This window comes from Mandrillus leucophaeus, unplaced genomic scaffold, assembly GCF_000951045.1.
Source record: "Mandrillus leucophaeus isolate KB7577 unplaced genomic scaffold, Mleu.le_1.0 Scaffold12, whole genome shotgun sequence".
Taxonomy (NCBI): domain Eukaryota; kingdom Metazoa; phylum Chordata; class Mammalia; order Primates; family Cercopithecidae; genus Mandrillus; species Mandrillus leucophaeus.
In genome coordinates, this window is record NW_012100320.1 from 4065680 (window position 1) to 4091610 (window position 25931).

Consider the following 25931-nt stretch of genomic DNA (forward strand, 5'->3'; position numbering starts at 1 on the left):
CAGTGGTTAATGTTATCAGTGTAAGTAAGTCACTTACCATACTGTTATTGAGATTCTTGTCGACTTTGCAGAACGTGTGTGGTGGGCTTTCTCCTTTACTGGGTATAATAATACATATGTCAGTGACAGCCAATGTATTCTGAGTCATGTTTTCAGAGGCTCTTCGGTAAGTGATATAAATTCTTTGTGATGAGGTACTCCCACTGATATTTGCGGGGCGTCCATAGGGAGTACTCTGAATAATTTCACAACCCTGTTTCAATCTTTCCTTCCAGTCATATAAAACCCTAAATATAAAATTTTAAAAATGAATACACAAATACACAAAGCACTTTAAATATGAAAAGTAATGTTCTCAGGCATCATCAACTGATCCTTAAATGTAGCAGTGTGGTAAAAATATTCCAATCTTACTGCAATTTTGAAATGCATGGTCTTGTATACATCAAAGAATAACTCTTTTCCCCACCAAAAACTTTGTTTTAAGGAAAAATTCTGATAAACCATTGTTTTTGTTAATATAAACCAGAGAAAAGGCACAATTAAATGTGAAGGTACCTGTTTTGGCACATCATTTAATATAGTTATTAATTTTTTTTTGTCTCTAAAACAAGCACCTTCTTTAGAAAAAGCAACTAGCATTTTGGCCAAAGTTAAAATTTTACAAAAGGTTACTTGCCCAACTGTGTAGAGTATGCTTGCACACTTTTATCTCCAATACTTTCCTTAGCTTTAAGAGAGAGTTTTAGGCTAAGACAATCTAACTTCAAATCCATCCTTAATCAAAAGTCTGGGTGAGGCACTAGGCTTTTATTTTTTCTTTGTTGGGGTAAAATCGTAGGCTTTTAGTACAGGGTGGACCTGGCATTCGTTCATTAAGTTTTGAATATTTAAGCACTTAGGGACACTAAAAAAAATAGTGCTTAAATAATATTAGTTTATTCCCTCACTGAATTCATGGATTTGTACTTTAATGCCAAGTCCTTAGCACGAGTAAAAAAATAAAAATAAAATAAGCTATATATTGTTTTTTTGAGACAGAGTCTCAGAGTCTCACTCTGTCACCTAGGCTGGAGTGCAGTGTCGTGATCTTGGCTCACTGCAACCTCTGCCTCCCAGGTTCAAGCAATTCTCCAGCCTCGGCCTCCCAAGTAGCTGGGATTATAGGTGTGTGGCACCACACCCAACTAATTTTTGTATTTTTAGTAGAGGCGAAGTTTCACCATGTTGGCCAGGCTGGTTTCGAACTCCTGACCTCAGGTGACCTGTCTGCCTCAGCCTCCCAAAGTGTTGGGATTACAGGTGTAAGCCACCGTGCCTAGCTACAAATTAAATGTGTTTTTGTATTTGCTATAAAGCTATAAATTGTGTTTTTGCATTTGCTATAAAACTTGTAACAAGCAGTGTCTTCATCATCAATCAATATTCTCTCATATAAAATCCACTATAAAAATAAAATATAATGCCAAAAACTGGTCAAATTATTATTATTACTATTTTTTGAGATGGAGTTTTCCTCTTGTTGCCCAGGCTGGAATGTAATGGCATGATCTTGGCTCACTGCAACCTCTGCCTCCCGGGTTCAAGCAATTCTCCCGCTGCCTCAGCCTCCCAAGTAGCTGAGATTACAGGCACACACCACTACAACAGACTAAGTTTGTATTTTTAGTAGAGACAGGGTTTTGCCATGTTGGTCAAGCTGATCTCGAACTCCCGACCTCAGGTGATCTACCCACCTAGGCCTCCCAAAGCACTGGGATTACAGGCACGAGCCACTGTGCCTGGCCAAATTATTTCTAATATAAGTTTTAATTTCACTTTTTGTTCTGGCCATCAACAAATTTTTTTTTTTAAATCTTCTCAACATTTTGAAAATTCACAGTTAAATCCGATGCTTAATCATAGCAACTGCATGAACCCTAATGTTAGGTTAAGTGCTTATTCTTTCTTCTTTTGGTCTTGTTTTACTTTTTTTTTTAACTTAAAAAAAGGGCACCTACACACAAAGAAGTTAGACAATCTAAATTCAAATTCCTACCTCCTGTTACTAGCTGCAGTTCTGTAAGCAGTTACTTAACCTCTCTGCCTTATACTCAGCTACAAAATCTAAATATTTTGGCTTCAAAGGATTCCATAAAGAAAGTAAAAAGAACCTACAGAAAATATGTGTAAATCATTTAACTGATAAGGGACTTTATCTAGAATATGTTAAGAACTCTTATAGCTAAACAAATAAAAAGACAACCAAATTAAAAATGGGGAAAGGATCTGAATAGACATTTCTCCAAAGATACACAAACTTGTCAGTAAGCACATAAAAAGATGCTCAACATCATTAGCCATCAAGTGAATGCAAATCAAGACCATATGAGATACTATCTCACACCTACTGGGGCAGCAATAATCAAAATAATATGAAATGCTGACTAGGACATGGAGAAATAGGAACCCTCATGTACCGCAAGTGGGAATGCAATATGGTACAGTTGCTTAGCAGCCTGGCAGTTCCTCAAAAGGCTGAACATGAAATTACCATAAGACCCAGCAATGTCACTCCTAGGTATATACATATAAAAAATGAAAATATATGTCCACATAAAAACTTGCAAAAGAATATTCATGGCAATATTATTTATAATAGCCCAAAAGTGGAAAAGTCTCAAACATCCATCAACAGATGAATAAATTGTGTTATACCCATATGATGGAATACTATTCAGTCATAAAATGGAATAAAGTACTGACACATACTATAACATGGATGACCCTTGAAAACATTATAAGTGAAAGAAGTTAATCAAAAAAGATCATATACATAGTATGATTCTATTTATATGAAATGTGCAAAACAGGCAAATCCATAAAGACAGAAAGTAATCTAAGGCTAAGTGAGTTAGGAAATTAGGGAGCAGCTATTAATGAGTACAGTGTTTCTTTTTGACATGATAAAAATGTCATAGAATTTACTGTGGTGATGGTTGCATAACTCTGAAAATACTAAAAACTATTAAACTGTGCACTTTAAATAAATGAGTGGCTGTATGGTACATGAATTATATCTCAATAATAAAGCACCCCAAGTAAAGCTCTAATTTACCCCAAGATCCTTCTTTGATACACATAGTTAACAATCCATCTATAATGGAGCTGGGTGTGGTGGCTCACATCTGTAATCCCAGTACTTTGGGAGGCCAAGGCAGGGGGATCACTTGAGGTCAGGAGTTCGAGACTAGCCTGGGCAACATAGCAAGACACTGTCTCTACAAAAAAATTAAAAACTAGCCAGGCGTGATGGCGTGTATCTACAGTACCAGCTACTCAGGAGGCTGAGGCAGGAGGATCACTTGAGGCCAGGAGTTTGAGGCTGCAGTGAGCTATGATCATGCCACTGCACTCCAGCTGGGTGATAGAGATTGACCCTGTCTCTTTAAAAAAAAGAAAATCCAGCCAGGTGCGGGTGGCTCACGCCTGTAATCCCAGCACTTTGGGAGGCCGAGGCGGCAAAGCTTGCAGTGAGCCGAGATCGCGCCACTGCACTCCAGCCTGGGTGACAGAGCAAGACTCCGTCTCAAAAAAAAAAAAAAAAAAAAAAAAAAAAAATCCATCTATGCTGATCATTGTAACATGCCTAAAAGCCTTTTTTCATATTTTAAAAATAATCAAAAATTTTCCAATCAGGATAATACATTAATTTTCTAGTACTTTCCTGCAAATTTTTTTCAAATTCTCTCCCCTGCCTCTAACAGAAAGAAACCCAGGCACGGTAAGACTGCTGGGAACTGTAGGATAAAGAGAGACAAAAGGAAATATGGAGAGAACACAGGTTTCTGAATACAAACTTGTCTATTTTTCTAAATCTGCCATACATCTATTAATGACCAAAATGAACAATTAATCTCAAAATCTACAAGGCATATTATTTGGATCAATAACAGTAAGTCATTTAAAAAAATACTTACCCCAGATCTGTAAGTGGAGGCTTATCTCTTCCTCTTCTATAGCAAAGGTAAATCTGTGGCCCCACAAGACTTCCATTATTAAGATCAGCTGACAATCCAGTTGGGGTAATATCGATACAAATATAATCCCGTGGGACTTCCTCCCCAAGAGATTTGATAATAACTGAAACATCTGTAATAGGTTCTTTTGGTTTAGCTACTTTATGACAAGCATCGTTGAAGTGAATTTCTTCTTCTAGAGGCTTTGAAACATCAGTTAATCCTGCTACAACAAAGTAGTCAGCAACACGAGGCCCCTTGTCTTCAATCATCTTCCATTACAGAAGGTTACATCTAAAAGGAAAGTAAAAGAGTAGTACTCCCCTATAATAAGCAAAATAAATATAAGTGGTTTGTGTGCATATAAGAACAAAAACTACAAAAAGAGCACTAGCTCCTTGATAAACACACTAGCATTATATATTTAACTTATATGTAAAAAGAATTTTTTTAACAATAAAAACATCTTTAGCAATCTTTTATTATAAAAGTAATGGATGAATTCCCAATTTTGGCAATATGGAAACCTACATTACCTAAGTAGACAACAAAAAGAGATCTTTTTAAATGCACAGTCTGGCCAGGCGCAAGTGGCTCACGCCTGTAATCCCAGCACTTTGGAAGGCCGAGGAGGGTGGATCACCTGAGGTCAGGAGTTTGAGCCCAGCCTGGCCAACATGGTGAAACCCTGTCTCTACTAAAATACCAAAAATTAGCTGGGCATGGTGGCAGGTGCCTGTAATCCCAGCTACTCAGGAGGCTGAGGCATAAGAATCGCTTGAACCTGGGAAGCAGAGGTTGCAGTGAGCCGAGATCAGACCACTGCACTCCAGCCTGGGCAAAAAGAGTGAAACTCCACCTCAAATAAATAAATAAATAAATAAATAAATAAATAAATGCACAGTCGTTCAATAAGCGCTTTTAAATATAAATCTTACATAGACTTGTAAGAATGTAAGGGTAATTCCTAGGTCCCCAAAACACTGAGGAAACCAAAAGTCAGAATGCAGTCTGTAAATTACCACTGAGTGGGGAAATTTACTGATCTCCTCAATAATCAAGAGGTTTGTGTGTTTATTTTGTTTTATTCTTCTGAGATGGGGGGGAGGGTCTCACTATGTTGCCCAGGCTGGTCTTGAACTCCTGGGGTCCAATGATCCTCCCATCTCAGTCTACCAAAGTGCTGGGATTACAGGCATAAGCCACCGCACCTGATCCGGTTTGTGTTTTAGAAGGCATTAAAAGCTGGGAGATAAGCACTTCAGACCACATAGACAGAGAATTGGAACTGAGCCACCTGTATAAAGCCGAGAGTTTCAAAGGACTATTACTCCCAGCCAAAGAGTGGATTTAAAAGACCTATCCACTGACACAGGGAGATAATAAAGTTGTAGGGAGGGTGGTGGGGGAGTCTCCTCTGAGAATTCATAACAATAGGCCTATTCACACTTGGGTTTGGGGTTTGAACTTACACCATATGGATGGTCCCAGGAAACTAAGAAATTAATAACAAAAGTGTTCTCAGGTTGGCCGAGCACAGTGGCTCGCGCCTGTAATCCCAGCACTTTGGTAGGCTGAGGCAGGCAGATTACCTGAGGTTGGAGTTCAAGACCAGCTTGACCAACATGGAGAAACCCCATCTCTACTAAAAATACAAAATTAGCCAGGCATGGTAGCACATGCCTGTAATCCCAGCTACTCGGGAGGCTGAGGCAGGAGAATCGCTTGAACCCAGGAGGAAGAGGTTGTGGTGAGCTGAGATCGCACCATTGCACTCCAGCCTGGGCAACAAGAGCGAAACTCCCATCTCAAAAAGAAAAAAAAAAAAACTGTTCTCAAGCTAGTGATACCCCTTGAAAAGTAAAACAGTTCTTGAGGGTACAGCCTCAACCCAGGTTTTCCACAAACAAAGCCCAGTGGAAGACAAGCTTCTGTTCCAAAACTACAAAAGCACACACACAAAAATCTACCAGAAGTAAGTCTCAGCAGATATATCAAAGAGAATAATTTTAAATAATAAAAGTAAGAGAGTATAACAGTAATGCATGCTCACAATAGATTCAAAGAAAAAATACACAGAATCTATCATATATCTGCAGTCTCCTTTGGTTGTCTGGTATCACTTAATTTTATTTATGTATTTATTTATTTTTGAGACAGGGTCTCGCTCTGTCGCCCAGGCTGAAATGGAGTAGCGCAAACATGGCTCACTGCAGCCTTGACCACCTGGGCTCAAGAAATCCTTCTGCCTCAGCCTCCTGCGCAGCTGGGACCACAGGTGTGCACCACCGCGCGTGGCTAGTTTGTTTTTGTTGTAGAGAGAGAGTCTCATTTTGTTGCCCAGGCTGGTCTCAAACTCCTGGGCTCAAGAGATTCTTCCACCTCAGTCTCCCAAAGTGTTGGGATTACAGGCGTGAGCCACCATACCCAACCTATTTTTTTCTTTAACTAGGAGAATACATTCCACAGTACCGTCATTATTTATGTATCTCTATTATAGGAAAAAAGTTTAATCTAAAACAATTTCCCAGATTTCGTTTCATGTTAGACACACTTCCAATAAGTGCAAAGAAAAGATTCCATGGACAAATAAATTACATACACACACCACAGGTCTCTTTGGATATTTACTTATATATATAAAAATACTAAATCCTCAGCAATCTTCTGATAAAGGTAGCCGATAAACTTTGTTTAACTCAGGATTTCCCAAGTCTATTTGAACAATGAACCATATTTTCCCACTTAACAACAAGAAACAACCCTCAGAAAATGCTAGTTTACAGTAAACAACCTTCCTTTGTAGACCATAAAATCTCAGGGCAAAGATATTCTTATGTAGTATATACTTGTTTACAATATAATTATTAACATTTTAATTGAAATCCCAAAACTCATTTAATTTTCTATATTGCTAATGTCATCAGTTTTCAGAATTCGTGACACATTTCTTGGAATCTGTATTAATCGCTCAAATATACTGTAAGTATTCTCACTATTTTCTTTAAAAATGAGACTAGGCTGGGCAAGGTGGCTCATGCCTGTCATCCCAGCACTTTGGGAGGCCAACGCGGGTGGATCACAAGGTCAGGAGTTTGAGACCAGCCCAGCCAATATGGTGAAACCCCATTTCTACTAAAAATACAAAAATTAGCCAAGCACGGTGGCATGTGCCTGTAGTCCCAGCTACTCGGGAGGCAGAGGCAGGAGAATCGCTTGAACCCGGGAGGCGGAGGTTGCAGTGAGCCGAGATCATGCCACTGCACTCCAGCTTGGGCGACCGAGCGAGACTCTGTCTGGAAAAAAAAGAAAAAAAAAAAAGACACTAAAGAAGGATTAAATGTTTCTCCTTGTTTTATTTACATACTAATGGCACCTATGCAGCAATTTCCTTATATATAGGATTTCTACATATGATAAAGGGCTTAACCTTTTCAGAAATGCCTCCTAGATGGACACTTAAAAAGAAAGTGTTAACAACCTGTTCTTCTGAGAAGGCTATTAAATGCTGACTCATCACCCTCAGCTCACTGCATATAACAAGTGCTCTCAAAAAAAGAGTCGTTTTACCCAATTGACCATCTGTTTAAGAAAGTTGCAGAATAACAAAAGCACTTTTGTTTTTTTTTCCTCCAGTTCATTAGTCTTTCAAAACAATTTTTAAAGGGCTGCATAGTATTTTATTTTATGGATATACCATTTTTGACCTATGTGCTTACTGTAGATCATTTATTACTTCTACTTATTTTGCTAATATTTTTTAAAGGGTACAATGAATAATCTTGATAAACCTCTGGATACAATTTTAGGATTTCTTCAGGATACATTTACTGAAATAGAATTATTAGGTCAAAGGTTATACCAGCCTTTACTTATGTGCTTTCATGTGTGCATGAATTTTATATTATAAGCTCTAAATACATATAACCTTAAAAATTACTCTGGTAAAGTATTTTCATTCCATCATAATGAAGAAACTAAAACATCCTCCTTTTTCCTACACACTAACTTTACGTTTTTTAAACTAAAGCATGGCCAGGCGTGGTGGCTCATGCCTGTAATCCCAGCACTTTGGAAGGCCAAGGCAGGCAGATCACTTGAGGTCAAGAGTTCGAGACCAGGCTGGCCAACACAGTGAAACCCCATCTCTACTTAAAATACAAAAAAAAATTAGCGGGGCATGGTGGTACATGCCTGAAATCCCAGCTACTCAGGAGGCTGAGGCAGGAGAATTGCTTGAACCCGGAAGGCAGAGACTGCAGTGAGCTGAGATCACGCCACTGCACTCCAGCCTGGGCAAGAGTGAGACTCTGTCTCAAAATAATAAATAAATAAACAAACAAACTAAAGTAGACACTTACTATTGCATAAAATAGTTTTATGTCTTGCTATGTAGAAAGAAGGGTAAGAGGCCAGGCAGAGTGGCTCATGCCTGTAATCCCAGCACTTCGGGGAGGCCGAGATGGGTGGATCACTTGAGGTCAGCAGTTCAAGACCAGCCTGGCCAACATGGTGAAACCCCGTTTCTACCAAAAATACAAAAATTAGCCAGGCATGATGGTGCATGCCTATAATCCCAGCTACTTGAGAGGCTGAGGAACAAGAATCACCTGAACGCTGTAGGCAGCGGTTGCAATGAGCCAAGATCATGCCACTGTACTCCAGCCTGGGCAACAGAGGTAGACTCTGTCTCAAAAAAAAAAAGGGGAAAGAGAAGAGATACAGTATTTTCATGAAAACATATATTTAATAAGTTTTTTTGAGAACTGCCACTTTATCCTTGGAAATAACTAGTTATTATAAGTACATATTTGAGATACATTAATTTATAAAATTCCTTTTCATTAGCTCTTTTGGGTATTTTTCACAAAATTTAATAATTTGAACTCATTCACAATAGAACACAGGAAATAACTACTAAAAGGGAACCGTATTCTTTACATTGAAGATTTTGTCTCTAATAAATGGTGTTGAATTAATAGTGACCCAAGGCACATCTTGAGACATCTTTCAATTGAATTACTTTGTATCATTTGTTACCCATAATTATTACGTGGAGAATATATTCCAAATTATTAAGACTTCTGGAAAATTAAGGTTTCACTGTGTTTAATACAGAAAATAGCTAACTGAAACAAATCAAAATGAAAGCCAAAAACTACTTACACATTACAAAAAGTTTCTCTCTGAAAAAGATGACAGATTTCAATGTGCGAACTCCACAGCCTCAGAGTTTGAGAAATAACTGTATTGAAAAGAGTAAGAATTGGACTTAAATTCATTCCAATCAAATATTTCCCCCAATATGCCTGAGGATACTTAAAGTTCTGTTAATAGTGATAATTACTAAACTGACTTCATGTATTGTTTTCTTATGGTTAAGAGCCAATAAGCAATTTTTAAAAACAAGTTCTTCGGGAAACACGTTTCAGTAAAGAATAAATACATACTTTAAAAACAAAACATGCTGAAGAGAGGCAATGAGGAAAAAAAAGAAAAAACAAGCACATAAGGGGGAGAAAAAGAAAGCAAGAAGAATAAATAAGGGTACAAAAGAGGAAATGTGTACAGGGTAAAGAGCGTAAGAAAGAACAACATGCCTATTTCTGGGGCACTGTGTACAGAGCCTCATCCACATGGGAAAAATGTATACATTTAACATAATTCAAATATAGACTCAAGTAACTTCCATATAAAAAAATTTCAAAGAATACCCAAAAGTACTTTCCCTTTATTACAAATTTCAAAGATATGACAGTCAGCCTTCTGTATCCATGAGTTCCACATCCATACTATGGATTGAAAAAATGTTTTGTTGTTGTTGTTGTTGTTGTTTTTGAGACAGTTTTGCTCTTGTTGCCCAGGATGGAGTGCAGTGGCTCGATCTTGGCTCACCGCAACCTCCACCTCCAAGGTTCAAGAGATTCTTCTGCCTCTGCCTCCCAAGTAGCTGGGATTACAGGCATGTGCCACCATGCCCAGCTAATTTTGTATTTTCAGTAGAGACTGGGTTTCTCCATGTTGGTCAGGCTGGTCTCGAACTCCTAACCTCAGGTGATCTGCCTGCCTCGGCCTCCCAAAGTGCTGGGATTACAGGCATGAGCCACCACATATGGCCCGAAAAGATGTTTTTCAAAAACAATAAAAATAACAGACTGGGCTCAGTGGCTCACGTCTGTAATTCCAGCACTTTGAGAGGCCAAGGCAGGAGGATCGTTTCAGCCCAAGAGTTCAAAGCCAGCCTGGGCAATATAATGAGATCCCATCTCTAAAAAAAAAAAAAAAAAGAAAGAAAGTTAGTGCCAGGCAGGGTGGCACATGCCTGTATTCTCAGCTACTCAGGAGACTGAGGCACGAGAATCACTTGAGCCCAGGAAGCTGAGGCTGCAGTGAGCCCTGATCACACCACTGCACTCCAGCCTGGGTAACAGAGTAAAGCTCTATCTCAAATGAATGATACAACAAAAAAATGTAGTACAAATTTAACCAAATAATTCGGTATAACTATTTATATAGCATTTAATGGAATTAGGTATTATAGATAATCTAGAGGTGATTTAAAGTAGACAGGAAGGGCCAGGTGCGGTGGCTCATGCCTGTAATCCCAGCACTTTGGGAGGCCGAGGTGGGCGGATCACGAGATCAGGAGATCGAGACCATCCTGGCTAACACAGTGAAACCCTGTCTCTACTAAAAATACAAAAAATTAGCCAGGCGTGGTGGTGGGCTCCTGTAGTCCCAGCTACTCGGGAGGCTGAGCCAGGAGAATGGCATGAACCCGGGAGGCGGAGCTTGCAGTGAGCCAAGATCACGCCACTGCACTCCAGTCTGGGCGACAGAGCCAGACTCCATCTCAAAACTAACTAGCTAACTAACTAACTAACTAACTAACTAAAGTATACCGGAGGATGTGTGTAGATTATATGCAAATACTACACCATTTTACATAAGGGGCTTGAGTATATGTGGACTTTGGTATCCAAGGGGTGGAGGTTGGGGGTATCCTGGAACTAATCCTTGGAGGATACCAAGGGGCAAATGTACTTAAATAGAATCATTTATATCAAATCTCACCAAGGAACCAAAGTCTTCTGAACAAGAGACTAAGCAATGTCATATTACGGAATTCAATATGTCAATATCATATTTTTAAAATTAAGTAATTTAGTAACTTGTAATTATGAGTCATTTTAAACACTAGATGGAAAGATGATGCCACTGACAAAGTCTTAAGAGCATAGCCAGACCAACTGTATTGTACCAAGCACTATAGGTTAGCTTTAACAACAGACACACGCACACACAAAAGGAGTTTCAGTAGGAGTCAATAGCTTCTGCAGGGAAACAAGCTGCAGCACAGAAATCATAAGCACCTCAAGAGGAAGAAACCACAGCTTTAACCAACATGGAATATCTACTAACAACCAGGAAACAGGAGCAGCTACACCCAGACACAAGATTCATCTAACTTGGTTAGGTCCTTGACGTGCGTGTGTCTGTGAGAAGTGGAAGAGAAGGGGGTAAGGGCATAAACTGAGTCAAGAATTTAATAAACACCAGGTACAGTAGCTCATATCTATAATCCCAGCACTTTGGGAGGCTGAGGCCTGCGAATCGCTAAAGCTCAGGAATTTGAGACATGACAAAATCCTGTCTTTACAAAAAATACCAAAAGTAGCCAGGCATGGTGGTGCAGTCCTGTAGTCCCAGCTCCTTGGTGGGGCTGGGATGGGAGGATTGCTTGAACCCAGGAGGTCGAGGCTGCAGTGAGCCTTGTTCACACCTCTGCACTCCAGTCAGCCTGGGTGACCAAGCAAGACCTTGTCTCAAAAAAAAAAAAAAAAAAAAAAGAAAGAAAGAAAGAAAGAAAGAAGAAAAAAAGAAAGAAAAATTCGATAAGTGTCTTGAAATGGAGGGTGAAAAGAATGAAAGCAAAATAATATACTCACAATCTGATTACCTTTTGAACTGCTAAATATTGTCAGGATAGATATATGTATTTTTAAAATGAGGATGCCACTCCATCTCAAGTTCCCTGAAAAAATTTCAGGGAGTAAATACGGAGTGGTAAACATATTTTTCAAATATCTCTAAGATGTTATTGCTGACAGGTGGCAATGAAACAACGTAAATACCGACTTGCTGAAACATTTTTAAAAATTCAACATCAGTTATCACAAAAATTTATAGTAAAAATACTATATGTATATAGAAATACTTGTAAATTTTGAAAATTATAGTTATTTTATTGGTAGAATACCAGACTTATTTAGATGTAATTATAAATAATGAATGTGCTACAACCAATTTCAAATATATTTTCTGCTACATTGTTTCTTAATATAGTAAGAACACTGTTTTGACATTAACTCTGCCCCATTATACTTAATATTTATATCATTATTCTAAAAACAGGCCAGGTGTGATGGCTCATATCTATAATCCTAACACTGGGAGGTCAAGGCGGAAAGATCACTTGAGGCCAGGAGTTCAAGACCAGCCTGGGCAACACAGCAAGACCTCATCTGAACAAAAAAATAAAATTGGCTGGGCATGGTAGCTCACGCCTATAATCACAGCACTTTGGGAGGCCGAGGCGGGAGGATCACTTGAGGTCAGCCTGGCCAACAGGGCGAAACCCCATCTCTACTAAAAATACAAAAGTTAGCAGGGCATGGAGGCATGCACCTGTAATTCCAGCTACTCGGGAGGCTGAGGCACGAGAATCGCTTGAACCCTGGAGGCAGAGGTTGCAGTGAGCCAAGATAGTGCCACTGCACTCCAACCTGGGCAACAGAGCGAGTCTCAAAAAATAATAATAATTAATTAAATTTAATTTAAAAAAAATAAAAAAAATAACAAATGGCCAGGCACAGTGGCTCATGCCTGTAATCCCAGCACTCTGGGAGACCGAGGCAGAAGGATCACTTGAGTCAGGAGTTTGAGACTAGCCTGGGCAACATAATGAGACCCCATCTGTACAAAAAATTTTTTTAATTTGCTGGGTATGGTAGTGTGCACTATAGTCCCAGCTACTTGGAAAGCTAAGGTGGGAGGACTGCTTGAACCCAGGAGGTTGAGGCTGCAGTAAGCCATTGCACTCCAGCCTGGATGACAGAGTGAGACTCTGTCTCCAAAAAAAAAAAAAAAAAAAAAAGTAACATTTTCTTTGATGTTGAATTCACATTAGCATTCACAATAATATCAAATATTTCCATTCTGATGAATGAACTTCCAAAAACTTTAATTTTATTCCATGAATTGTATGAAAAAAAAGAACCATTATTAGAATTAACTGAATTTCCATTTGACACAGACAATGAGACTGATACAAAACTGGTATCACTTAAGTGTTTGCAAAGTTCTTCTTCTGCTAATGAAGATAACACATCACAGCTATTGCCTTACTTTCTATACATGCACAAGAAAACTCAGAATAGAAAATTTATAAAATCTATTTAGCAGAGCATCCTTTGATTGTAAATGAAAGTCATGCTCCACAAAGTGATATATGAATGTGCTTCCTGCATCTACATGTGTTAAGCCACTATCTTTTAACACAGACTTCTTTAAATTGTTTTTAATTGAAACTTTTAGTTTGAGATAATTGTAGGTTCACATTCAGTTGAAAGAAATCATAGAGATCTGGTATACCTTTCACCCTGTTTTCTTCAAATGGTAACATCTTGCAAAACTATAGCACAGCTGTATTATTGACATTGATATGATTCACCTATCTCATCCTGATTTCCCCAGTTTTATTTGTATTCATCTGTGTGTGTTTAGTTCTATGCAGTTTTATCACATGTGCATAATACAACATATCCATCACCAAAATCAAGATATAGTACAGTTCCATTACAAGGATCCCTGGTTATTGCCCTTTATAAGCACAGTTTTGTCACATGTGCATAAAACCATGTATCCATTATCAAAGACAAGATGCAGCGCAGTTCCATCACAAGGGCCCCTGGTGTTGCCCTTTTATAAGCACACACACTGCTCTCCCCGCTTCACCCCACTATCCCTAATCCCTGTGGAGTGGTATACTTTTATCACAAAGTACATACAGCCAATGAAATGCAAAGATATATTTCTAAAAACAATACTTTCTTACAAAATAGATGCAGAAACAAACCAAAGCACAAAGTATAAGCATATTTGGTGTGCTGAAAGCCTTGTTGGTCACATTTACTCAGGCATCCAGAACATTATACTTGAACATAATTAAACAAACATATAAATACAGTTGACTCTTGAACAACATGGATTTGAACTGTGCAGTTCCACTTACACATGGTTTTCTTTCTTTCTTTCTTTTTTTTTTTTTGCAATAAATATGTCAGCCCTCAATATGGGCAATTTTGCATCTGCAACCAACTTGGATCGAAAATATGGTATTATGGGAAAAGAAAGTTGCAAAAATAGAATGCCAACTTTTTGTATCCACAAGTTCTGAACAGGTAACTGTGGGGCTTGAGTGGATTTTAGAATCCACAGGTGGTCCTGGAACTGATCCCCAGCAGGCAGTGAGGGATACTACACACAGACATACATAGGCACACAAAAGATGAGGGCAGTGAGTGATCATCCATTAAATCCCAATGAAGACCAATCTAATAAATTCTGAGATAAATTTTCCTATCCTGGCTAAGTTCCAGATTGAAAATAAGTGGACAACATAAAATAATGCTACAGAACTACAGTGAGGATTCTTACATATATATGAACATTTAAAAAAGGGAGTCTTATACTGTGTTCAGGGGCAACCCTATCCCTCACGCAGAAATCAGGTTGCAGCTGAAATAGCTGCTATTCCCTTGAGAATATGGATCTGTTCTAAACAGATAAGAACAGACTGGAAATAACAGTGTTAATATACAGATACCTCTTGTTTCCAGACCGACTATAAACAATTCAAAGGCAGAAACTTTGTGCTCTACTTTTGATTCTCTCACATGCATAGCAGTTATAAACACACGGTAGGTGTATAAATATTTATTAAAGGGATGAGGTCAGCACAGTAGAAAAAAATGAGAAAGTTAAAGCACCACAGAATCATGGGATTTTTAGAGCTAGGAAGGTCCTTGGAGATTTTGTTTCAAGTACCTTTATTATAATTGAACAAACTGAGGCATAAAACTTAACCAGCTAGCCTGTCTAACATACCATATGTTTTACTTACTTATTCTCTCTCTTTCCACAAGATTGTAAGTTCCATGAGGGTACAGATTTTTCTGTTTTATTCACTGCTGCATAACCAGCACCTAGAACAGTACCTGGCAAATAGTATATGGGGAGTATCTGTTAAATGAATGAATATTTATTTGGGACAAAGTCTCATTCTGTCACCCAGGCTGTAGTGAGGTGGTGCAATCATAGCTCACTGCAGCCTCAAACTCCTGGGCCAAGCAATTCTCCTACCTTGGCTCCCATAAATTGCTGGGATTACAGGCATGAACCACCACACCCAGCCAGGAATAATTTTTAAAATGCAACTGATACCATTATCGAGTACCATGGGATAATCAGAAGTAAAAGAATAGATGTAAACACAGAAACACAGATACATTATTTAAATTTAGTGTTGAATGAAAATAGTAAGAAGCAGAAAGGAATCTACAGCAAAAGAGCATTTATATAAACTTAAAACATATACATTAAAGTTAGTATGATAGCTTTCAAAGACATTCAGGATGATATATTAGACAATATATTAGACATATACATACTTATGTCTATATCAGATATACAGACATAAAGTTAGTATGATAGTTTTCAAAGACACTCAGGATAATATATTAGACATATGGATAACTGTGAGGGAAAGGAAATGGGAGTGAAGACAAGAGATAAAGGAGAATAAAATAAAGCAGGGCTTCATACATGTTAGTCACAAAAGTGTACCATGAAATGAAAAATATGATGAAATCAGTTCTCCACATCTGAGGTGCTCTTACCCCACTTCCTTCCAGAGAGAAATATTTAACCACTGGTTTCAGCAAAACTCAAATCAGTGTGGAGTGTAGTGGCACAATCATGGCTTACCTCAATTGATCCTCCCACCTTAGCCTCCTAAGTAGCTTGGGACTACAGGTGCACACCACCAAGTCTGGCCTTTTTTTTTTTTTTTTTTGGTAGAGATGGGGTTTTGCCATGTTCCCTAGGTTGGTCTCAAACTGCTGGTCTTGAACTCATGGGCTCAAGTGATCCGCCCATGCTGGCTTCCCAAAGTGTTGGGATAACAAGCGTGAGCTACTGCACCTAGCCTGTTTTGTTTTGCTTTTTGTTTTGTTTTTACTTTTTAATTAAAGTATAACACACATATAGAAAATGTACAACTCCAGGAATTATCACAAAATAAACACATCATCCATTACAAACACCTCACAGGTCGAGAAATAGTACATCACTAGTAACAGGAAGCCCCCTCCAACTTTCCCTGAGAGAACCACTATCTTGAATGCTAACAGTAGATTAGTTTTTTTCTGTTTCTGAACTTTTACATAAATGGAACATGGAAGGACCTATAAAGCATGCAGTCTTTTGGTCTAGCTTTTTTCATTCTACAGTGTTTTTTGAGATTTGGCCAAACTCATATATAGCAGTTTGTTCATTTTCATTTCTGTATAGTTTTTCATTTTAAGAATACACAATTTTGCCAGGTGCAGTGGCTCATGCCTGTAATCCCAGCACTTTGGGAGGCCGAGGCAGGTGGATTACCTGAGGTCAGGAGTTCAGGACCAGCCTGGCCAACATGGTGAAACTCCATCTCTACTAAAAAACACAAAAAAGAAAAAATAGCCAGACGTGGTGGTGGACACCTGTAATCCAGATACTCAGGAGGCTGAGACAGGAGAATTGCTTGAATCCCGGCGGAAGTAGCAGTGAGCCGAGATCGCGCCATTGCACTCTAGCCTGAGCGACAACAGCAAAACTGTGTCTCAAAAAAAAAAAAAAAAAAGAAATACACAATTTTATGTATCCATTTATTGTTAATTGACATTTGACTGGTTTCCAATGTGAGGTCGTTATAAATGATTACAAAGTCATATATAAGCTATTATGAGTTTTGATGCATATAAAAATGCATGGAATTTTAAAAAATATCTAAGAATGAAATTCCTAGCATATATGTATACACGCGTGCACACACACACACACACTCAACTGTGGTAGGTAATGCCAAACTGTTTTCCAAAGTTGTTATAGTAAGACCTTATATTTGGTGAGTAAGATGGTTTAGAAATAAATAAAAACCTTTTTCCCTCACAAGCATAAACATTCCTCTGACTGAACTCTCTAAAATACTGATTTATTGTTCCTGTTTTAATTCATTGCTGAATACAACTATATGAAAACTATAAAATGTAGTGGGGTATAGCAGCTACATGCTCTGAAATCACTTCAGCCAAATTAGAATCCTGATTCTATCCAGCATTAGATTATCAGATATGCAAATAAGCTCATGGCTTGGGTATTTCAAAATAAGGGACCAAAAAAAGTATAAATTCAATTCAAATAATTTGATTTAAATCACTTAATGAGGTACTCATCATTTTAAAAAACCAGAAATTTGCTGAGTTTGCTTATCTTTTGCTTATTTTATGGTTTGGTATTGATTTTATTTTCAATTACGTTAGCAACACCACTATTACTTCAATGTTTGGTGACTTAAAGGTTTAGAGACAGGAAATCATGACTCCGATTCTCTCATTCATTCATCTGACAAATATTTATTGAATATTGAAATGGACATGTATCAGTTTTATTTTTGACCACCCAGCATCTGAACTCCCTTTCTGTGTTTAGAAAATTTGCCACTGTATGTATCTTATAAAAAAGACTGAGTGTCCGAACCAATCATGAAAGCGGAAAAAGACCAGATATTTGGCCAGGCATGGTGGCTCACACCTATAATCCCAGCATTTTGGGAGGCCAAGGCGGGTGGATCATGAGGTCAGGAGTTTGAGACCAGCCTGACCAATATGGTGAAACCCTGTCTTTACTAAAAATACAAAAATTAGCCAGGCATGGTGGCACCCACCGGTAATCCCAGCTACTCAGGAGGCTGAGGCAGGAGAATCGCTTGAACCTGGGAGGCAGAGGTTGCACTGAGCCAAGATTGAGCCACTGCACTCCATCCTGGGCGACAGAGTGAGACTCTGCCTCAAAAAAAAAAAAAAAAAAAAAACTCTGATATTTGCTCTCCCTATTTAGGGACCAAGCACATAGATTGGTCAATTATATGCACTCATGCAGAATTTGAATCTAGAGCTAAGTAGCAAAAACAGTTTAAGATTCATTCTCAGGGCTGTTTCCACCATATAAGGATACACGAAGTCAGCAGTCTGCCACCCAAAAGTGGGCCCTCACCAGAACCTGACCTTGTTGGCACCCTGATCTCGAATCTCCAGCCTTGAGAACCATGGGAAATCAATTTCTATTGTTTATAAAAAAAAAAAAAAAAAAAAAATCATTCTTAGAGCAGTGATATACAGCACCCAGTGGCAATGCTCCAGCAATGGCATCCAGTGGCATCAACAGTGTGTTCAACAGGAAGAGGATATAGCGTAACTTTGGCTATGGTCTAGCCTTGAGGTTTGTTTCATATTTGTTCTCTGAGTCTGGTTCTCCAGTCTTCTAGTCATTTCTGTAAGCCAACCAATATGCTTCCAATAAACTCCTTTTCTTTGTTTCAGCTAACCAGAATTAATTTCTGTCATTTGCAACCAAGAATCCTAAAATGGTACCTCTAGCATGTGCCAGGCTCTTAAGAACCAGGCACTAAAACACAAAGACAAATGAGACATGACCCTGCCTTACAGGGGTTTAATAGAGAAGGCAGACAAGGAAACAAGCAATATAATACGTGATAAGTCTGTAACAGGAGTAATCACAGGAAGCACAAGAAGGACACACAGCTTAGGCTTGAGGAGTCAAAAAAGAAAGACATCATATAAATTCGGAAATATGAGTAGGTGACAGAGGAGAGATGGAAGAGGATTCCACACGAAAGGAGGAACAAGCACAAGGCATATCACCTTTTCTTTACTCATCATCTCCTTCCTAGACAGTATCAAAAGTATATTTGAATATACCTCGATAAAGTTAGAGGGAAACATATTTGAAAGATAAAAGTGACAAAAGGAAGACTGGTCACTTTTGTCACTTTTATCACAAACCTCATGCTTCAAATACACACACCACCGCTGTCGCCTCCACAAATCTAGCCAAAACTACTTTCCTTCTCTCCTTCTCATCTCAGTCACTTTTCAGAACAGTCAACCTGGGCTTTTACGGTTTTTTCATTTGTTTGTTTTTGGTTGGTTGATTATTTTTAATGGGGTGGAGGAGGAATCATGAATGAGTGGATAAAGGAATTGAAAAGAGAAGTAAAGGTGTTAATCAACTGTAATCAGTGTAGTGAAGCACAAGGCATTCTGCCAACAGCCTGCACTGGTTTTCCTTAACAGTAGGTACAATTTTATGAAGAAAAATACTGATATATAATGTTTTACTGCCCGGGCGTGGTGGCTCATGCCTGTATTCCCAGCACTTTGGGAGGCCAAGGTTGGCGGATCACTTGAGGTCAGGAGTTCGAGACCAGCTTGGCCAACATGATGAAACCCTGTTTCTACTAAAAATAAAAAAATTGGCCAGGCACGGTGGCTCATGCCTGTAATCCCAGTACTTTGGAAGGCTGAGGAGGGTGGATCACCTGAGCCTGACCAACACGGAGAAATCCCGTTTCGACTAAAAATACAAAATTAGCCAGGTATGGTGGTGCATGTCAGTAATCCCAGCTACTCAGAAGGCTGAGGCAGGAGAATAGCTTCGACCCGGGAGGAAGAGGTTGCAGTGAGCCCAGATTGAGCCACTGCACTCCAGCCTGGGCAACAAGAGTGAAACTCCATCTTAAAAAAACAAAAATAAAAATAAAAAATTAAAAAATTAGCCAGGCATGGTGGTGCACACCTGTAATTCCAGCCACGTGGGAGGCTGAGGCAGGAGTATCGTTTGAACCTGTGAGGCAGAGGTTGCAGTGAGCTGAGATCATGCCACTGCACTCCAGCCTGGGCAACAAAGTGAGACCCTGTCTCAAAAAAATAAAAATTAAATGTTTTATAAAATAACATATATATGCTATTTTCTCTAAAATTATAAAATTGCAGAATGACATTGATTTTAGAGATTATGTTTTAAAATTACATTAGGCTTACACAATGTATCATTTTTGCATTTAAAAAAATTTTTTATGGATACTTAATAGTTTTACATATGTTTCCTTTTTTTTTTTTTTTTTTGAGATAAGCTTTCACTCTGTTACCCAGGCTGGAGTGCAGTGGCACAATTATAGCTCGCCTTAACTTCGAACTCCTTGGCTGAAGCAATCCTTCTGCCTCAGCCTCCCAAGTAGTCACCACACACAGCCCATATGTTTAATTAAAACTATGCACTACATAAGCTTTATAAGCTCTACCATTTTCAGTCATCCACTGCATGCATGTTCAGGCTTATACAGGAAAAACTACCATAGAAGGAAACTAACCAACCAACCACTATTAGAAAAACCCCATCTCTACAAAATTTTTTTTTAATTAGCTGGGCATGATTGCTCAAGCCTGTGGTCCCAGCTACTCAGGAGGCTGAGGTGGGAGGTCTGCTTGAGCCCAGGAGGTGAAGGCTATAGTGAGCTATGATCACACCACTGCACTCCAGCCTGGGGGACAGAGTGACACTCTGCCTCAAAAAGAAAAGAAAAGAGACTGGGCAGAGTGGCTTACGCCTATAATCCCAGCACTTTGGGAGGCTGAGGCAGGCGGATCACCTGAGGTCAGGAGTTCGAGACCAGCCTGGCCAACATGGGGAAACCCTGTCTCTACTAAAAATAAAAAATTAGCCAGGCGTGGTGATGCATGCCTGTAATCCCAGCTACTTGGGAGGCTGAGACAGGAGAATCACTCGAACCTGGGAGGTGAAGGTTGCAGTGAGCCAAGATTATGCCGCTGCACTCCAGCCTGGGTGACAGACTAAGACTCCCTCAAAAAAAAAAAAAAAAAAATGCAATAAAGGAATCTGAAAGCAAAGGATCAGTGACATCTCATTCCCAATTCCCAAAATGACATCAAAATTATATAACAAAAAGTGATTTGAGTATTTTACAATATACAATTGCCTCTTAAAAAAGTAAATCGTTACTACCATATGAAGGACAGGTATGAAAAAAAGTTTTAGTTTAAGTTTCGTTAAGTTAAACAGGGTAAAAATTCACTTCAGTCATACTGAACCATTTACAGTTTCTCCCTTTACACAACTCCATGCCACCTTTGCAAATTCAGTTCCTCCTGTCACAATATCTCTATTCCAATGGCCAACTACTATGTAACACCGGAGACCTGCTCTTCGAAGCCTTCCTTACCCTTTTCTCCATGAGAGACTGTCATGGAGACATGTCTCTTTTCTTATGCTTCCAGAGTATCTTGCACATATCTCTACTATGATTATCACATTAATACTCTATTTATTTCTCTGAACATTTATTCTTCTCAACTAGATTATGCATTGAGAGTAAGCAATGTTACACCCCCATCTCTGTAAACATCTGTTCTAGCACACTCCCTGGCAGAGAGTAGGCAATCAATAAATGTTCGCTAAATGAAGAATGATGTGATGTATTAATGGTATTAATATTAGGTTAAAGAAGGTATATATCATCATACACATATGCTCATAAAATAATATGACTCAAACTTCCAATTCTGCATGCGGAAGCTAATCACCTCCATTGTTTTTTTCTTAAAAAAGGGAGACATTTTTAGTCTTCACAATAATCATGTATAGATTGTGGATGAAATAAAGTTTCCTACTATATATAAAACCACTGAGCAGTATCTTTTTCATTTCATTAAAAAAATCATAATTTTTTTTATCATTAAGTATTCCTTTGTATTCACCACCTTTTAGAAAGTCTATTTACCTACACACCTATCCTCTGAGAATTGTATGCCCTGTATGGGCCTGAAAGCCATGTTTTATGAACCTTTGGCTTCATCGGCCACAGCTGATTAGACATAGATACTGGTCTCAAACTGAATTTTCTCCCAGAGGTTCAGAATGAAATCACAGAACCATGAGCAAATATATGAATTTAAAAGTTAGAAGACATGTCCAGCCATGTGCAGTGGTGAAAGACAACATGCAAAGTAAGAAAAATGAAGTGGAAAAGCAGGAAGACTCAGAGATATCATGCTACCCCAGGTAGTAAGAAAATAGCTGCATGGGGCCGGACACGGTGGCCTGTAATCCTAGCATGTTGGAAGGCCGAGGCGGGAGGATCATTTGAGGTCAGGAGTTCGAGGCCAGCCTGGACAATGTGGTGAAACCCCATCTCTACTAAAAATATAAAATGAGCCGGGTGTGGCGGCATGCGCCTGTAATTCCAGCTACTCAGGAGGCTGAGGCAGGAGAATCACTTGAACCCAGGAAGCAGAGGTTGCAGTGAGCCGAGGTTGCACCACTGCACTCCAGCCTGGGCGACAGAGCAAGACTCTGTCTCAAAAAAAAGAAAGAAAAAAAGAAATTAGCTGCCTGGGTTATAAATTTCCAGTTCCTGGTTTCCCTTCCCCTTCATGAGTCTTGGCTGTACTTCTATCAAGTGCTGTGAAAACTCCAGCATCTTTGCCTAATGGGAACTAATTTCCCTTTTTTGGGTAAGCCAGGTTAAATTTTTTTAATCACAAACAATTTTTTTTTTTAGACAGTCTTACTCTGTTGACCAGGCTGGGGTGCAGTGTCACGATCTCAGCCCACTGCAACCTCTATGTCCCAGGTTCAAGCGATTCTCCAGCCTTAGCCTGCCGAGTAGCTGGGATTACAGGCACACACCACCACGTCTGGCTAAGTTTTGTATTTTTAGTAGAGATGGGGTTTCGTCATGTTGGCCGGGCTGGTCTTGAACTGCTGATCTCAAGTGACCTGCCTGCCTCGGCCTTCCAAAGTGCTAGGATTACAGGTGTGAGCCACTGCACTGGGCCACAAACAAAAAATTTGATTAAACCTCAAAAAAGAAAAGCAAAATATCAGTTAATCATAGAAGCGAAAAAAAAGTTTCGTTTAAAAAAACGGCTGTTAGGCCAGGCACGGTGGCTCACGCCTGTAATCCCAACACTTTGGGAGGCCAAAGTGGGCAGATTACGAGGTCAGGAGGTTGAGAGCAGCCTGGCCAATACGGTGAAACCCTGTAGTCCCAGCTACTGGAAGGCTGAGGCAGGAGAACAGCTTGAATCCGGAGGCGGAGGCTGCAGTGAGCTGAGATTGGGCCAATGCACTCTAGCCTGGGCGACAGAGTGAGACTCCGTATCCAAAAAAAAAAAAAAAAAAAAAAAAGGCTGTTAAGCTGGTATCTTCAGATATTCCTCAGCACAATAAAATGAAAAATATTCACCAAACATAGCAGGTTCAAACAATATTCTATAAATCCAACTTCAGTGTAGTTATGAGTATGAATAAAATTCTATTACAAAGTTATGGTGTCCAGAAAAAAATGAGAGATTAATAGGGAATTTCTTAGACTTTATCTGAACAAATTATTTTTTAAAGAAAAATAATATCAGTTACTACAATTTTGACCAAAAATGGGGTGAGATTTTGCTTCTCCGGTGATAACACCAGTCTTACCTAACAAGCCAAAGTAACATTCTATAGTTTTCCCCATCCATCTACACCCATTTATCTTAAAAACATGACATTTCAGAGTCCTCAACTAAAATACTCAGTGGTAAAATACAGTGACCTAAAAAAAAAGAAAAAAAAACCGTTCCCCAATACCACAGTCATTACAGCTATACCTCAGAAATACTGTATGTTAGGTTCCACATCACTACAAGAAAGCCAATATCACAATAAAGGAAGTCACACGAATTTTCTGGTTTCCTAGTGCATATAAAAAGCTATGTTGCAGGCCGGGCATGGTGGCTCATGCCTGTAATCCCAGCACTTTGAGAGGCCGAGGCAGGCAGATCACAAGGTCAGGAGATCGAGACCATCCTAGCTAACACAGCGAAACTTTGTCTCTACTAAAAATACAAAATTAGCTGGGCATGGTGGCACACGCCTGTAATCCAGCTACTCAGGAGGCTGAGGCAAGAGAATCACTTGAACCCGGGAGGCGGAGGTTGCAGTGAGCTGAGACTGTGCCACTGCACTCCAGCCTAGGTGACAGAGCGAGACTCCATATCAAAAAAAAAAAAAAGCTATGTTGCTTTCAGCTCAGAGGAGGCCAACTTTCTTCAGTTGTCCCAAATCTAAGTTCACCTGACACCAGCCGCCTCCACCATGCCACCAAAGTTCAACCTCAATGAGATCAAAGTTGTATACCTGAGGTGCACCAGGGGCGAACTCAGTGCCACATCTGTGCTGGTCCCCAAAGATTGGCTCCCTGGGTCTGTCTCCAAAAATGGTTGGTGACAGTGCCAAGGCAACTGGTGACTGGGAGGGTCTGAGGATAACTATGAAACTGACTGTTCAGAGCAGACAGGCCCAGATTGAGGTGGTACCTTCTGCCTCTGCACTGATCATCAAAGCCCTCAATGAAGCACCAAGAGACAGAAACAGAAAAACATTAAACAAAGTGGAAATATCACTTTTGATGAGACTGTCAACATTGATCGACAGATGCAGCACCTATCTTTAGCCAAAGAACTCTGGAACCATTAAAGAGATCCTGGGGACTGCCCAGTCTACGGGCTGCAATGCTGATGGCTGCCATCCTCATGGCATCATAGACAACATCAACAGTGGTATGGTGGAATGCCCAGCTAGTTAAGAAGCACAACGAAAAATACTTTAACAAAGGTTCATTTGACAACTAAAAGATAAAAAAATTTATACCATAGTCTAAGTATGCAATTGCATTACATCTAAAAAAAAATACATATCTTAATTTTAAAATACTTATGGTAAAAAATGCTAACAATCATGGGAGGCTTCAGCAAGTGGTAATCTATTTGCTGATGGAGGGTCTTGCTAGAGATGTTGATGACTGATCAGTGTAGTGGTGGCTAAAGGTTCAGGGGGCTGTGGCAATTTCTTAACAGAAGACAACAATGAAATTTGCCACACTGATTGACGCTTCCTTTCATGAAAGATTTCTCTGTAGCATGTGATGCTGTTTGGGAGCATTTTACCCACAGTAAAACTTACCCCAGAGTGCTGGGATTACAGGCATGAGCCACCACGCCTGGCTTGTTCCCAGGTTTAAAACAAGACAAACTTACATGTGAAACCGGCCAGTCTCACGTAACTAAAGCTTAGCAAGACTGGGAAAATCTATATGTCAACAGCCAGTCCAGAGATAAAAACAAAACAAATAGTACTTTTATGAAACTTTCCAAGATTATATAGTTAGTTCTAGTATTCAGAAAAAATGAAAAATGTTAAATTTAGACTAAAACAAAGGTTTATGAAAAATTAAACACTGACTGCCATAAAAACTATTTTAGGGCCCCACAAGGTGGTGCATGCCTACAGTTTCAGCTACTCCGAAAAGACTGCTTGAGCCCAGGAATTTGAGGTCGATCTGGGGAATATGGCGAGACCGCATGTCTAGAATAAATAAATAAAAATTAGAAGAAAAAAAAAACCTTTGTTAATCTCAAGACACAAATTCAAGAGAAGGAAAAAGGCCAGGCACAGTGGCTCATGCCTGTAATCCTAGCACTTTGGGAGGCCGAGGTGGGTGGATTGTGTGGATCAGGAGTTCAAGACCATCCTGGCCAACATGGTGAAACCCTGTCTCTACTAAAAACACAAAATTTAGCCGGGCATGGTGGTGTGCACCTGTAATTCCAGCTACTCAGGAGGCTGAGGCAGGAGAATCGCTTGAACCTGGGAGGTAGAGGTTGCAGTGAGCCGAGATTGCACTCCAGCCTG

At 39.4% G+C, this 25931-nt stretch overlaps 1 protein-coding gene and 1 pseudogene across 1 annotated transcript in view; one reads left to right on the top strand and one right to left on the bottom strand.

The window, feature by feature from the left end:
* DENND4A (DENN/MADD domain containing 4A) overlaps positions 1–25931 on the bottom strand; it is a 139404-nt gene that overhangs the window by 100293 nt on the left and 13180 nt on the right. Inside the window, exons 2-4 of the mRNA XM_011969323.1 lie at positions 9165–9243; positions 3960–4292; positions 38–287 (exon numbers count right to left, since the gene is read on the bottom strand). Coding sequence (XP_011824713.1) covers positions 38–287; positions 3960–4270 — 561 coding nt within the window. The 5' untranslated portion in view covers positions 4271–4292; positions 9165–9243. The remainder of the gene's footprint in view (positions 1–37; positions 288–3959; positions 4293–9164; positions 9244–25931) is intronic.
* Positions 24288–24825, top strand: LOC105530608 (annotated as a pseudogene).